The following is a 16,786-nucleotide window of genomic DNA, read 5'->3' on the forward strand; positions in this document are numbered from 1 at the left end:
CTTTCTTTTTTTCCTTTCTTTTGGCCAGGTGCAAGAATAGCAGAATACTCTCAGTTGTATGAGCAGGTGGTTTTTAAGGGTTCTCCTACAACTCATCAAGTACTGAAGTCCTCTGTCAGTATTACAGGCCCCCATCCACTTTTTCCCAACACCACTTCCTCCCCTTCCCTATCTGATAGCGCTACCCAAGAGTCTGATTGGTTGAACTGCACATACAGTAATGAGGAACTTGCTGATTTTGTGTCCTGGCCAGCTGAATCTGCAGTATGCACTTCAGCCCCACAGAGAGGACTGACCTCTGCAATTTCAACTCCTGCCTTGAAGAACCTTCCATCGGCTCTAAGTACTCCACCCAATCAGCGTTGGAGTGCCTGTGTGACACCAAGTAAAGGCAACACAGATCACATTTACTCTTCAATAGGACCACGCAACACTAAAGTGTCAACTTACAATCGCTGCCAGTCCTCGTCTTCATTGATAGATCAAACTGGAAAAGAGAATGGCAGTGAACATTGTAATAGGATGTTGGAGTTGCACGGAAAAGAGTCAAGGACGTACATGCCTCGGCAGCACAGCCTTCCCGAATGCCCTGCCCAGGTGACTTCTGACCTCTCAATGCCATGTGATATCACACTACAAGATTCACAGCAAGTGGTGGTTCTGGGCAAAAAGGTGCCACTGAATGCACAAAGTGCCACTGAGAATTATCTGGCCAACTTTAAAGACACTGGAGATGATGATGATGATTATGTGGAGATCCGTTCTGAAGATGAGGGTGAAGAGCAAAATCAAGATGCACCCATAGTGGCTCAGCTGCACAGTTTGACCCTTGGAAAGGGACAGCAGACCACCCCTGAGATGACTCTGCAGGGATACCTGTGGAATGATCCAGACTGCAGCCAGCAGGGTGTAAATCAGCCCAAAATTGTCCAATCAATGAGAGGAAAGTTCCAGTGTCTCAGCTCTAGCAGTTTTGCATAAGAAGCTTGGAAAATGGACAACATGCCTCTAATTGGCACATACAAGAAAACCTTCCACATGGAACATGTTACAGAACTTAAAGACACAGCACAAAGCATATGTCTATATATTTGCATTGTAAAGTACTTCACTGAATTTAATACATATGACAACAGCACACAATTTGTAAACTCATGTCTACACTTTAATTTGGTTGCACAAAGTAGCTTTTACATATCTAAGCAGGATACTATACAGATTTAACTTTCAAATAATTGTATTCCTCTTTTCCATCATATGCTGTATAACAAAACTTTCTGCTTTAAGGTCAAATCATGATTGTAAGTTCTACAGAACTTTGTAAGTTCATTTTGAACATGTTTCTCTCTTAAACAATATTTTTGCTTAAGTTCTGGTTATAATATTCTAGTACATGTATATAAATGTTTCCTTCAAGCATTAAGATAAATAAAAAGCACATGACTGATGTTAATTACATTATCTGGCATAATCTCTGTGTACACATGTAGAAAGAATCTTCATAGGACAATAACTCAGATATTTTACTTTTATTGTGTAGAAATATGCCATTAGAAAGAGTTGAGTATATTGGCTGAAACTATGCTAACATCGCCAGTGACCATTTGCATGCCATGTTTTCTTAAGGCAGAATGCATAGAATTCATATATATTTTACTATGCTTTACAATAGGTGTGTGTGTATATATATATATATATATATATATATATATATATATATATATGTATATATATATATATCAGACTGGGAGGTCATACTGTAAGTGTATTTAAAATAATGTGATCAAGTTGTTAATTTCAAAATGCTATCAATAACGCTGAGAAAAATTGCTATATGGATTAAGAAATGATATTTGTTTGTTTTGGTTTGGATAACAACAAAACAACTACTACAAAATGTAATTGGCAAAAAGTGAGAAAAATATTATTTTTAATATCTTAATTTTAGGATCATTTGGTTGTGTTCATGGGACCATGTTGGGGAATGGAGTTTGAGGTTTCAAAAAATTTCTGTAGTTTGTTGTAAATTTGGATTCAATATTTTGTATTTTCTTGTCATTTACTTGTGTATACTGTTTTAAATATTCAGCATCAGCTGTCCCTACCTTCTCTCCACCTACAAACAAAACACTGGTTGGCTCACATAATGTCTTTTGTCCCAAAGATTTAGAGGTTGTTTTTTTTTTTTTTTTTTTTTTTTTGTGATTAGATATTTTCAGTTGTATTTATTTCTGGGTATTTCTATTTTCTCTAAAATGTTGAGATGTCTGTTTCACTTTGATGGAACAATATTTATTAAATGTTTGAGTTGGTTGTTCAGCTGGTATGTTTAAAAAAAAATTGGTTTAATAGTGCTGTAAATATTACCATTTTCTTTCTGTTTTTATGAACACTGTTACCTTCTCAAAACATTACATTGAAAGAAGAAATGATCATTTATGACCTAATAAATACCCATGTAAATAAAGTGAATTTAAATTTGAATCAAAGCTATCAATGAAGTATGTTTATATGTTTGATTTTATTAAGTTTTTGTTGTTGATGTTGTTTGATTTTTTTATTGCACATTTTGTTTTCTGTTTTTACTGGTGGGGACTGTTGTCCTATGTTGGAATTATTTCTTTTGCACTTCATTTTAATATTCTGTAAAGATGTACATTTTAATGAATATTGCCATTCTCCTGTTCTCATTATCTTAAGTTAAGTTTTTTTTTTCTCTCTCTCGTTTTCTTTTTTTAATACCTGCCTAGTTGTAACTGGTTGAAGATAACAATAAACCTTCAATCAAAACAATATCTGGTTTTCTTTCAGTTATGTCTTCAACAGAAATGTTTACATGTATGTAAATATACTATTTATTTCTAGACATTTTTTATTTTGAGCTTCTAGGTTTCTATAGTACAAAGTGGAGACAATACAATGCCAATATACAAATATGCATTGCAAAGTTATATCAACCCTTAAATATTTTTAATATAACAGGGTTGGCACAAAAATATTGGCCTCCAAAATATGTTTTGGAATAGAAATGTCATTGGTTATTAATATTTATTAGTTATAGGTTAGTTATATACAGTGTTTGCAGTTATAATATGTGAATGATAAAATATGAAGGCACAGAGAAACTAACTGATACTACCAGATTTTACTGGAGCCATCCTTCTGGTGATCACTTGTTATTTGGGCCTGAATAGGGAAAATATAATTTTATAAACATTCAGCATTTTAAATTTATACAGAACCTTTGCTTTTTTAGCACAATATGAGTTTATGGAAAAATGACTTACATTTATTTATTTTCCTAAAGAAACAGACAACAGGGCACTTAGAGGGGACCTGTTCCAGTATAATAGGAAGCTTACTATTCTTTTAAGTATATAGACTTTAATAATATACAAATGATCTGCATGCACATGATGGAGCTATTCCACCTTTGAAATGATTTAAAAACAAAATCATTTTCTCACTAGATATCATGATTTTCCGACACCTCTAGATAACTTATCTAGTGAGCAACATGCTACACTGAAATCCTTGCACATCAGTCATAACATTATTTTAAAAGTCACTGACAAGGGGCATACCATATTTATTACGAACAATAAAAAAGGCAAACCGTGAGCTAGCTATTATATGTCATTAACACATTCATTAAAAAAAAATAAAACTCAGGGGTGCAGCATTTATATTTTACATGATAACTATTATATTACTCATAAGCAAATGCAGGACCTTAGGGAGCTGGGAGGAGCATGCACCACAGATTACCCTTTATGAGAATTATGGTGCAGTAAAGGGAGTGTCATGGCCCATGGTAACCCTAACCATTGCCGTAGCCCTAACCGTAGCCCTAGCCATAACCCTCTGTGTCTGTTGTTACTTCTGTGACTTCTCAGATTGTAATTGCAGTTATATTTAATTGTTTTGCTCTATATAATTTGAATAATTTACTGAGTTGCATAAATTCAGGTGCATAAGTTTGTTAAAAAAAAATACTGGACCTTTAAACATGGGCTTGCACAACAAGAACATTATTACATCAGCAGCATGAATTCAAGGATTACCTTACACTCCCTAACAGGGAACACTTTCTCACAAAGTATATGTAAGGTGGGATCCATACTCTAGGCATGTGTTTCACAGGGTGGCCCCTAAACAAGCATTTACTTCCTCCAGTCTTTTGCAAAACTCATAGTTCAGGGCACCCCATCTACCTGCATTGGTGGTATAGTGGTGAACATACAGTAGCTGCCTTCCAAGCAGTTGACCCAAGTTTAATTCCCATCCAACAAATTGCTTTTGGATCAAATTGTCGTTATAATGAAAGACAGCTTGAGGGTGGTGAGCATGAGGCAAAAAGGCATCCAAAATTCAAAATGTGAGTGCAAAAAGTGCTGCCATTATACATTCATGGATAATCATTTATAATAACTTTCATTAATAAATCATTAACAAGCATTATATAATGCTTAACAGATCATTAGTTAATGCATTCTCAAATAAGTAGAAATATGAGATTATGCCCTTGTTAATGTTAACTAATGAATTTAACTGACATTAACTTGTGATCCGTTACGCATTAGTTAATGTAAATTCCATTACTTACAAATGTTATTAAATTTCGTTCCTATATGGCCTTGCACTTTTTAACATCTACAAATTATTTTAACAAATGTTAAATAATGATTAACAGATAATTTGTTAATGTACATTTGAATGCTTACATATGTCATTAAACTTAATTCATATGAGCTCGTGCACTTTTTTACATTTACAAATGTTTTCAGAAATTTTTCAATATTTTGCACCACTTCACACACTATTCTTATTTACAAATTGTTCATTAATGTCCAGCTAATTAGTAACCAAGGTCTGTAAAAGCCAAACATTTGCTGTTTGTTTGTTGTGGTATATATGCATGATTTTACTATTTACACATCTTTACAAATAATGTATTAATTATTTGTTCATATTTTTGCAGTATCGAACCTAAAGTGGAAACCATTTGTCCATTAAATGTTTATAAAGGTTTACAATTATTTAATACCTTTATGGGCATTGGACTTTGTGCTGCTGTGACAAAGTTTGTGTAAGGGGTTGTTTGTTATTGCATAAATATGGAAATAAATGTATAAACATTAATTTATGTCAGATTAAAAAATGTATTTATGTATTTCAAAGTACACTTTTTTCTTTTTTTACATTTCTTTGCAAATATTTTTATTTTAATATTGTCACATTCGCTCCTCCATAAATCACAACATGCATGTACTTCACAATGGCAATTGGAATCAGGTGGCAACAATCAGTACCTGTTAGAGGAGACAGCAGAGCAGGAGGAGCAGGAAAGGTGGGGAGTAGCCTAGAGAAAAACAGACAGCAAAACAGTGACAACTGACCCACAGACATACTGTATATCCCAAAATGTAATGAAAATACAACAAAAATACATCCTGGGACATAACAGTTTCCTTTCAAATCAGTCATTTCAGTGCTGTGTCATCTTTTAGCTGACGCTATGGAGTTATCTCTAATTCAAAGGTTATCTCCATTTTCACCGCTTCACAGCGAGCTGATTATTCTACAGCCTGTGGGCCTCAACAGAAAGTTTACTTTGAATTATTGGAATTTTATTGGAATTTTCTGTAGCATGTAACATCAGCCCTACAGCCTGATCGCATTTGTGTGTATTTGTATACTGTTCACGAGCGTAAAAGAGATGTTTGTTTTACAACATCTTTATAAAGATGCCGTTTTGCAAATGTTTCCACAAGCACCTGAAAACAAGCATATTTCCATCTGTCTGGCGGGCACGAGTTCTGTTTTATGTAAAGTGGCGCTCGTTGAGGCTGATTATGTAAACTGGGAATGCATAAACCTAAAGATGATTCGTTTTTTGTTCTGAAAGCCGAAGTCGTCCCCCTATCCTCGCACTATACTCTTACGGCTTCCGAGAAACCGCACGAGGGAGGAGTGTGAGGACGGGGACTAGAGCATGGAGATTTGAGAAGGATTTATCGCTGGCTCAGCCTCCACTCCTCCACATCAGGTATCTTTGCCCATTCAGCACAAGCTCTGTGATTGCCAGGGCAGAAGCTATGCTGACACAGTGCTTGCCGAGTTTGTGTTTTTGATATAGGCTGCATAAAACTCAAAACGTTTTCCTCTCGGCTTGCTTTAATTCTGAAAGCCGAAGCTGGTCCCCTCCCCTCCCACCATAGTTCTTCTACGGCTCAAGGGAGGCACATGTGGACGGGGTATAGAGCACGGAGAAGTTGAGGATGATTTGTCACCGGCTCACGCCTTGCATTTCTCCTCTCCATGTAAAGCGGCTTTGCCTGCCCAGTATGGCCGTGATGTTCTGCGCATGGCGCGCATGATGTGAATACGTTCGCCAGAGTTTATGAGAGGGGTGCTATGTAACTAACAATAACCCTGCCAGGCATGCAACCCTCTTTGAGATTGACTGTATTTATTGCGAGCGCATGATACTCAAACGCTTTGCTCTTGGCTAGCTTCTGAGGAAGCTGATGCCATTCCCCTCTCCTCCTTATATCTAGCGAGGACAAGATGCAGATCGCTGAGAATTTAAGGGTGATTTTCGCTGGCTTGAGCCTGCATTTCTCCTGTTCTCCATCTCCAGTGACCTTTTCTATTCCGTGGTGATTGACAGTTCGCTTCGACAAACTGCAATCATTCACGGTGGTGTTTATGTCGGGGATACTTTGTCAGTGGGCTTCATTAGTGAGACATTGTGACAGATCTCTTGCTCTCTTGTGAAGGAAGAAGCGGGAGCCGGATAAACAATCCACGGAAGTCTTTATTTTTAACACTTTTTAGCGTAATACAAAAAGGTTTGCTTTTCAGCACAACAAATGTACACACACACGAACACGGCTGTGTGCATCTCTCTCTCTCTCCCCTCCGGCAGTCTGGACTGCCCTCATATCCCTCTCCAGCTCTCACTGCAACACAAAACAGCTGTTAGAGATAATTTCCCACAGGTGTCAATCCATACTGCTCTCCCAGCCTCGCTCTCTACAGACATCGTTCGCCCATGCCCCATTTCCTCAGACATGTACACATTCAAGTCAAGTTATTTTTATTTGTATAACGCTTTTCACAACACATATCGTTTCAAAGCAGCTTTACAGAAAATCATGCATTAACAAAAAATGTAACTGTAATATCTATAAATTCTTAGAGTGATCATTGTGTAGTTTGATTAAATATGATTGTAAAAATTAAATAATTAAATAATAATTGTATTTAGAACCCTGTGAGCAAGCTGAAGGCAACTGTGGCAAGGAACTGTGGCTTATGGAAAACTCCATAAAATGTTGGTTAATGGAGAAAAATAACCTTGGGAGAAACCAGGCTCACTGTCAGGGCCAGTTCCCCTGTGGCTCAACAGCATGAATATAATGCCAATATTCGTTATTTGTGTGCAGTGCAAGTCATGGTTTAAAATTTGTAAACTATGTAAGTGTTAAGGTCCAAAAAAAATATTTTTTTATGAACTGTAAGATTATTGACTAATGTCTTTGAAGTCTATTCTGGATTAACTGCAGAAGTTCACATAGATGCATTGTCCTTTGTTAGTTGGCTGATGAAGGCTTTTGCTGGCAATTAAATTATTGCCTATGTATTCCATTTCAAGAGTGTAGTCCATCAATAGACAAAGGTGATGCAGGCAGAGATCAATGAGGTGCATCGCAGTTCAACCGGCAGGTCATTTCGGTGAGGTTCGGTGGGGTCCATCCTAAATCCAAGGTTCAGGCAGTGGCATATGAAGTATCTGATGACTTACAGTTGGAGTTGGCATCAGTACATCGTAAAAGACTGAAGTGATGTCTGGCTAGCACCGGCTGTAGTTTGTTGTCATCACTCAGCAGCACGTAGCAGTGGAGTCTGACACCAAGCAGGAACAGAGCTGGATCTGGAGGTTGAGACATTTAAACAAATAGAATAATATTAGCGTAGATGCCATTCAATTATATGCAGAGTTATAGATCATGATAGATGTTTCTGGTTCCGGTAGACCTAACTAAAGCAGCCTAATTGTGAGTTGATGGATAAATTAGGTTTATGCATGGTTAAATAGAAGAGTCTTTAGTCTAAACTTAATAGAATAGTTCACCCAAAAATTTAAAATTGCTGATAATTTACTCACCCTCAGGCTATCCAAGATGTATCTGAGTTTCCTTCTTCATCAAAACAGAATTTAAGATTTGTAGGATTTCATTTCAGGCCTCCTCCTTCAAACAATGCAAGTGAATGTACTCCATTATTTGACGGTCCAAAATGCTTATTTAGGGTGCATCAAAATAATCCGCACGACCCCAGTCGACAAATAAAGTTCTTCTGAAACCAAACGATTGATTATTTTTAGAAACAAAACAATACTTATATACTTTTTAACTACAAATGTTCGCTTCCATACATTTCTGTCACGCACTCATGACAGGGATGATGTAAGCTCATTGGTAAAGTCACGCGTCACGTGGAGGAGGAGGCAGGAAGCGCATCATTGTTTACAAGAGAAACTTGCACAGATCACAGACCAAACACTGTTCACAAACCAAAACAGTCAAAAACAATTAAAAAAATAAAAATAAAAAAATAATTTCCAAATAATAATTAAAAAAAACATTACTGCAGTAAATAACCATCCTTTATTTCGGAGCAATGCCGTTGCGTTATCTACTTGTACTTTTTCTTTAGCAGAACTTTATAGGCTATATGACTGTCAGGAAATCAAGCCACACAAGTTGTAGTTAATGAAACCAAATGCGAGAGAATTTACTGAGATTCACAGGATTTACAGGGTTTACACAGTGAGATCAATGGTACAGGTGATATCACACATAAGAGAAGCTTCACAAACTTATTTATGCAGGCAGTGATGAGCAAGTGAATTGAGTGCAGGTGTGGTGAATTAGAAATCGAGTGATGAGGAACGGAGTGCTGAGGGAGGTGCAGAGCCCAAGGGAGGCGTGACAATGACAACATTAACACACATACCTGAATTCGCTGGAAAAACAGCACGGGCACAGCCGATGAATTCAGATATTGACCCTTTGTTTCTTTCGATGGTCTGAAATCCTCAGAGGTAAAATGTTCACTGCACACCCTCCAATATTTGAGAGATTGTAGGGGTGTACTGATATCCAGGTTCAGTGCGATAAGCCAGAGCTTCAATCGCTCATGATCATGTATAAGCAATCGATGAAAAGTTTATATTTTTCCTGCCGTGCATTTTCTTTGGGGTTTCTGAAGGTTGAAGCATCCAGGATACACACACCAAACTACCATTTTGAACAATACACTCATACAAATACAAATCTACAGCAAAGACAATTAAACTTTTGTACAGTGCTGCTCCTCTTGTAAACAGTGATGCACTTCCTGCTTCCTGCTTCCTGCCTCCTCCTCCACGTGACGTGTGACCTTACCAATGAGCTTACGTCATCCCTCTGATGAGCGCGCGTCACAGAGATGTATGGAAGCAAACATTTGCAGTTAAAAAGTATTGTTTTGTTTCTAAAAATAATCAATCGTTTGGGTTCAGAAGAACTCTGTTTGTTGACTGGAGTCGTGTGGATTATTTTGATGCACCCTAAATATGCATTTTGGACCGTCAAATAATGGAGTACATTCACTTGCATTGTTTGAAGGAGTAGGCCTGAAATGAAATCCTACAAATCTTAAATTCTGTATTGATGAAGAAAGAAACTCAGATACATCTTGGATGGCCTGAGGGTGAGTAAACTATCGGCAAATTTTTATTTTTGGGTGAACTATTCCTTTAAACTGAGTGAGGGTGTCTGCATCCTGAACAGTGTTAGGGAGACTATTCCATAGTTTAAGAGCCAAATAGGAAAAGGATCTACCTCCTTTTGTGGATTTTTATATTCTAGGAACAATTAACAAGCCAGAATTTTGTGATCATAATGAACGTGATGGAATATAGCATGTCAGAAGGTCATTTAAGTACTGTGGAGCTAGACCATTCAAAGCTTTGTATGTAGTTAACAGAATTTTAAAATGAATACCAAATTTAACAGGTAGCCAATGTAACGACGATAAAATGGGGCTAATATGATAATATTTCTTGGTTCTAGTCAGCAATTTGGCAGCTGCATTTTGAACCAATTTAAGTTTATTTATTGAACTTGCAGTACATCCTCCCAGTAATGAACTGCAATAATCTAGTCTTGAGGTCATGAAAGCATGAATTAGTTTTTTGGCATCAGCAACAGAGAGCATGTGCCGTAACTTAGCAATATTTGTGATGAAGAATGCTGTTCTACAAACATTGGAAATTTGACTTTCGAAGGACACATTGGTATCAAATATAACACCTAAGTTCTTCGCTGTAGAAGATGACATAATAGTACATCCATCGAGAGTCAAATTATATTTTAGCTGCTTATTTTTAGAGATTTTTGGTGCAATAATTAGTACCTCTGTTTTGTCGGAATTGAGTAGGAGGACATTTCTGGCCATCCAATCTTTGATTTCATTGATACACTCTGCTAATTTGGGGAATTGTGAATTTTCATTAGGTTTAGAAGAAATATAAAGTTGGGTATCGTTGATATAACAGTGGAAACTTATTCCATGATTCCTGATAATATCTCTCAGGGTAAGCATGTTTAAGAAGAAAAGCCCTAAAACGGATCCCTGTGGCACTCCATACTTAACTTTTGTTTGATTTGACAATTCCTCGTTTACACATACAAAGTGGTAGCAGTCTGATAAATAGGACCTAAACCATGCTAATGAAAGTCCACTAATGCCAACATATTCTCCAGCCTATTCAAGAGAATGTCATGATCTATCGTGTCGAAGGCAGCACTGAGATCTAAAACAACTAGAAGAGAAATGCAGCAATGATCAGATGACAAGAGCAAGTCATTTGTTATTCTGATAAGTGCAGTCTCTGTACTGTGATGGGGCCTAAATCCTGACTGAAATTGTTCATATATATACCATTTCTCTGTAGAAATGAACATAGTTGGGAGGACACTACCTTTTTTAGTATTTTTACATAAATGGTAGATTTTAAATCAGTCTGTAATTAGCCAATTCTCCAGGATCAAGCTGTGGCTTCTTAATAAGCAGTGTGATAACTGCCATTTTAAAGTTTCTTGGGACATGTCCTAAGGATAGCGAGGAATTAATAATATTAAGAAGAGGTTCTGAGATTACAGCGAATACCTCTTTTAAGAGCTTAGTTGGTATTGGATCTAATATACATGTTGTGGCTTTTGATGTTTTGATATGTTTTGTTAGCTCTTCATGAACGATGACAGCAAAGGATTGAAGTTGCTCATGAGGAAAATTATGAGACACTGTTTTCTGAGGTGCTATGACAGTTGATTGCAGAGTTCCAATTTTATTTCTGATTATTTAAATTGTATCAGTAAAACAATTCATGAAGTCAGTACTGTTGTGCTGTGATGGAATATCTGGTTCAGTCGATTCTTTATTCCTAACCAATTTAGCCAGAGTACTGAATAAATACCTAGGACTGATGTGGTTATTTTCTATGAGTTTGCTAAAATATGCTGACCTGGCAGCTTTAAGTGCCTGTCTGTAGCTACAGTATCCTTCCATTTTGAATTTTTCCACTTGCACTCCATTTTCCGAGCTGCTCTCTTGAGAGCATGAGTGTGATCATTGTACCATGGTGCGGGGATTTTTTCTTGAATTTTCTTTAATTGAAGGGGGGTGACACTATCAAGAGTGCTAAAGAAGACTGTATTTATATTTTCTGTTACTACATCAAGTTCTTCTAGACTTTTTGGCCAACTGAGTATGTGAGACAATTCTGGAAGATTATTAGTGAAGCTATCTTTAGTGGTCTATAGAATAATTCTACCTGAACTATAGTGTGGTATAGATTGAGTGACATTAGCTGATCACAGCAAACAAGAAACCAGGTAATGATCTGAGATGTCATCGCTCTATAATTTCTATAGTATCAACATAAACTCCATATGACAGAATTAAATCTAGTGTATGATTATGGTGATGAGTTGGTCTTGTCACATTTTGTCTGACTCCAAGAGAGTTGAGAATATCGATAAATGCTAATCCCAATGTGTCATTTTCATTATCTATGTGAATGTTGAAGTCACCAACAATTAAAGCTCTATCTACATTAACTACTAGATCTGACAGAAAATTTGCAAATTCACCAAGGAAATCTGAGTACGGCCCAGGTGATCTATATACTGTAGCAAGGGCAAAAGACAACAGTGATTTGTTATTTATATCTGACGGTGTCACATTAATCATTATTAGTTCAAAAGACTCACACTTATATCCTGTCCTCTTGAGTAATACCAAACACTTCACTGTAAATTGTAGCAACATCACCTCCTCTACCCTTCAGATGAGGCTCATGTTTATAACAATAACCGGAGGGGAGTAGATTCATTTAAACTATTATATTCATCTGGTTTATGCCAGGTTTCAGTCAAACAGAGCACATCCAAACTATGATCTGTAATAATTTCATTTACAATTAGTGTTTTGGTAGAAAGAGATCTAATGTTTAGTAGCCCTACCTTTTTATGATGTTTATCTTAATTTTTTGTGTGTTTTTTCAAGTTTGACCTTAATAAAACATTTTCTAAATGATTTAGTGAGAGTTTTGTGTTTGGTAGTTCGGGGAACAGACAGTCTCTATATGACATCTAGGTGATACAGTCTCTATGTCTTGTAGTTTATGTGACCTGTGTGACATCTCAAGGCAGCTAGAAGATGTTCAGATTAACTAGTTTTTCTTACAATAGAATCACCAATGATTAAGGCTCTTTCAACATGATTCTCAGTGGGTGCATCACTGAGTGGGAAGAATCGATTGGAATCCCTAACAGGAATGGGAGAGTGGTGTCGCTTTGCTGAGAGAGTATTCTGCCGAGATGTCACCCAAACCCCCTGCTGCGGGGGCTCTACATCCGGAACCAAAGTATGTGTGTTGCTCGCTGTACTACCCACATCCGAAACAGTATCTACCGGCTTCTATTTCTCACTGACCTCCACTAGTGTTCGGATGCGTGCCTCTAACTCATTAACCTTCTCCACCAGCCTGAATAATTCCTTACATTTTTCACATGTGAATCCCTCACTGCTGACGGACGAAGCTATAGTAAACATGTGGCATGCAATGCAGGGAGAAATAACATGAGCAAATGCCATGACTTACCACAGTTGTTTGTTGTTGTTGTTATGGTTGTTCTTGAGCGGCAAGGGTTTGAGATCGATGTGGTTCGATGTGGTTCCTGATCAGCAGATGTTTGAGATTGATATAATAATCCATGTAAAACACAGTGGAGAAAATGAATGCATGCAGTCGAGATGCGAGATGTAGACAAGCGGGGGAAAAAAGAAAAAAGAGAGAAAACGGGTGTGCATGGTAAAATACACTCAGTTGAAACAGTAGGAAAGCAGAAAAACACGAAGCACGCGGTAAAATGGCAAAGCATAAAATGATGAACGTATAAGAGTAAGAATTAGCAATGTTAAGCAGGCTAGCAAGCTACAAATACTCATGCAGTGTGCTGGCAGCCTACCGTAATTTCCCCCTGTAGGTGGGAAAATGGGACGAAGTGGCCTCTGAGACAGTGATGCTTGAAGTTTTCTTGTTTAAGCCTTTTAAAAAAATGGTGTTCACTGTGTTGGCACACCTCCGAGTTTCGCTGCCAGTGCTGTTCTTTCCAGAGCTGCACGAACAGCTTATTATGACTTGACATTCTCCCTATTCAGAGTTCAGGTCTTTAGCACTGTCATCTTGCAGTGCTTATTAAACATGCTTCTAGTTTCCCCCGCCATTGTGAGCTGAAAACAGAGTGTGTCATTTTCTCTATTATGTTTTTTCTATGGTTGGCAACATGCCAGGAGACTGTCTACACTGATGAGCCACAACATTAAAACCACAGACAGGTGAAGTGAATAACATCGATTATCTCGTTACATTGGCACCTGTCAAGGGGTGGGATATATTAGGTAACAAGTGATCAGACAGTTCTTGAATTTTATGTGTTGGAAGCAGGAAAAATGGACAAGCGTAAGGATCTCAGTGACTTTGACAAGGGCCAAATTGTGATGGCTAAACAACTGGGTCAGAGCATTTAAAAAATGTCAGGTCTTTTGGGGTGTTCCCGGTATGCAGTGGTTACTACTTATCAAAAGTGGTCCAAGGAAGGACAACCAGTGAACCGTCAACAGGGTCATGGGTGCCAAAGGCTCATTGATCCGGTCCAATCCCACAGAAGAGCTACTGTATCACAAATTGTTGAAAAACATAATGCTGGCCATGATAGAAAGGTGTGAGTACACATAGTGCATCGCAGCTTGCTGCATTTGGGGCTGCATAGCTGCAGACCAAACGAGTGCACATGCTGACCCCTGTCCACCACCGAAAGTGCCTACAATGGGCATGTGAGCATCACAGCTGGACCATGGAGCAATGGTAGAAGGTGGCCTGGTCTGATGAATCAAGTTTTCTTTTAGATCACGTGGACGGCCGGGTGCGTGTGCATCGTTTACCTGGGGAAAAGATGGCAGCAGGATGCATTATGGGAAGAAGGCAGGCCGGCAGAGGCAGTGTGATGATCTGGGCAATATTCTGCTGGGAAACTTTGGGTCCTGGCATTCATGTGAATGTTACTTTGACACATACCACCTACCTAAAGATTGTTGCAGCCCACGTACACCCCTTCATGGCAACGGTATTCCCTGATGGCAGTGGCCTCTTTCAGCAGGAAAATGCGCCCTGCCACGCTGCAAAAATTGACAAAGAGTTCAAGGTGTTGACTTGGCCTCCAAATTCCCCAGATCTTAATCCAATTGAGCATCTATGGGATGTGCTGAACCAACAAGTCTGATCCATGGAGGCCCCACCTCGCAACTTACAGGACTTAAAGGATCTGCTGCTAATGTCTTGGTGCCAGATACCACAGGACACCTTCAGAGGTTTTGTGGAGTCCATGCCTCGATGGGTCAGAGCTGTTTTGGCAGCACGAGGGGGACCTACACGATATTAGGCAGGTGATTTTAATGTTGTGGCTGATCGGTGTATATCACAACACAGAGATTTTAGGTGCCTCCACGTCACCTAATAGCCATCTCGGTTTCCCTGCTGCTGCGAGCTGTGAACGATTTTGTTCCATAGCACAGGCCATTTCGATGTCTGTTTTTACTGTTGTTAACACCATGCCAGAAGACAGCTATGCCGCAACACAGAGATTTCAGGTGCATCAGTATCACCTTATAGCAGGCGCGGACTGGCCATTGGGAAACCGGGACTTTTCCCGGTGGGCCGGCAGCGAAATGGGGCCGCCGCATTATGCAGAACGCGCCACAAAACGGCGCCGCAATAGGCGGAAGGTGCCAGCGATATGCAGAAAAGGACAGCATCAACAACTTTTGGGCCAGTTTCTATGTAAAATCCTGGGCCGAATTTTCTTCCCAGTCCGCCCCTGCCTTATAGCCCTCTCACTTTCCATGCTGTCGTGAGCTGAAAATGAGGTTCTGATTCGTGCTCATGCACGATTACATGCTACAGTTCACGAGTCGGCCACCTTGTTTCAACTGCGTTATTTCCTTGGCAACGGTGCGGGATGCGCCGGTTCTCTGTTCAGAGATATTAAATCTTCTCGTGAAAGATGCAATAGAGACAATATCGATGGACGATGCTCATAGCGGATTTTATAGCCACTACTTTTGAGTCTCTAAAAAGGACAGTGGATTACATCCCATTTTGGATTTGAGGCACTTGAACTGGACACTTGTGAAGTTTGGCGCACCTGACGGAACACATTCATTCCATACTCTGGAATTTGAACACATTCAAGGTGGGAAAAACATTTCCGTTGAAGCTATTTCAATGGTCCCTGGGCCTCACTCCACTGGGACTACTGCAAATGAGACCCCTTCAGTGCTGGCTCAGATCGAAGGTGCCCCATCCTTCATGGCGACATGGTCGCTTGCGCCTTGTGGTATCACGCCACTGTCGCGTTGACCATGTGGAAAACAACCACGTTCTTCCAGACGGGTGAGATGCAAGTGGTAACGATGGATGCTTCGAACACAGGCTTGCAGTGCGCCCCCCCCCCCCCAAAAAAATATTAGCAGCTCAACAGTTCTCAGTATGTCGGACACCTCTGAAAGAAGCGGTTCTCAGTTCACTGTACTGTTCACTCAAGAACTGTTGCGACCAGAGCATTCAGTTTGATTTGTGAGCTAGTAAGGAAAAGCAGATATCACCAGTTCTAGGATCATATCATTCATGCTTATCAGCACATTTCGAGTCGGAGTGTCAGTCATGTCCGAGAGACAGGTTAAGATAGAGTAACTTGTTGATCAGTGTTGACTCGAGATGTGAACTGTTTCAAACGATTCAGTCCATTTGGTGAACTGGTTCAACTAGTTCACTAAAAAGAACCAGTTCAAAAGAACGATTCATTCACAAACTGGACACCACTACAGCACTGTTCCTGTTGATGCATTCGCTGGTTGCCTTTCAGCTTATTAATTATGCAGAACATTAAATACTCTAAGTAGGCGAATTGGGATGCAGCATAAGTCTCTTAAAGTGTCAAGCCACTTGATTTGATGAAAGCATTTGTGTGTGTAGCACTGTATCAATTTCTGTTCTTTTTGTTGTGTTGTTTGTACAACTGGTAATGTTAATCCTGTTCAGTTGCAGTAATGTTAGAATGTTAAAGTTGAAGCCTATCTCTTAACTTTAAATTGGGTGGTTGGGTGGATG

The 16,786-nt window shown here is 38.9% G+C and overlaps 2 protein-coding genes across 4 annotated transcripts in view; one reads left to right on the top strand and one right to left on the bottom strand.

Moving 5' to 3' along the window:
• The window catches only part of LOC127419749 (pleckstrin homology domain-containing family G member 1-like), a 96,312-nt gene extending 93,542 nt beyond the window's left edge, over positions 1-2,770 (top strand). For all 3 annotated transcript variants that reach the window (XM_051661434.1, XM_051661433.1, XM_051661432.1), the window contains exon 18: positions 29-2,770. In XM_051661434.1, the coding sequence (XP_051517394.1) occupies positions 29-981 (953 nt within the window). In that variant the 3' untranslated portion in view covers positions 982-2,770. The remainder of the gene's footprint in view (positions 1-28) is intronic.
• Positions 2,771-5,312: 2,542 nt separating this feature from the next.
• Positions 5,313-16,786, bottom strand: part of LOC127419752 (spermatogenesis-associated protein 2-like) — a 118,640-nt gene continuing 107,166 nt past the window's right edge. Inside the window, exon 4 of the mRNA XM_051661443.1 lies at positions 5,313-5,362. Coding sequence (XP_051517403.1) covers positions 5,316-5,362 — 47 coding nt within the window. The 3' untranslated portion in view covers positions 5,313-5,315. The remainder of the gene's footprint in view (positions 5,363-16,786) is intronic.

Source organism: Myxocyprinus asiaticus, chromosome 29, assembly GCF_019703515.2.
Source record: "Myxocyprinus asiaticus isolate MX2 ecotype Aquarium Trade chromosome 29, UBuf_Myxa_2, whole genome shotgun sequence".
Lineage (NCBI taxonomy): Eukaryota > Metazoa > Chordata > Actinopteri > Cypriniformes > Catostomidae > Myxocyprinus > Myxocyprinus asiaticus.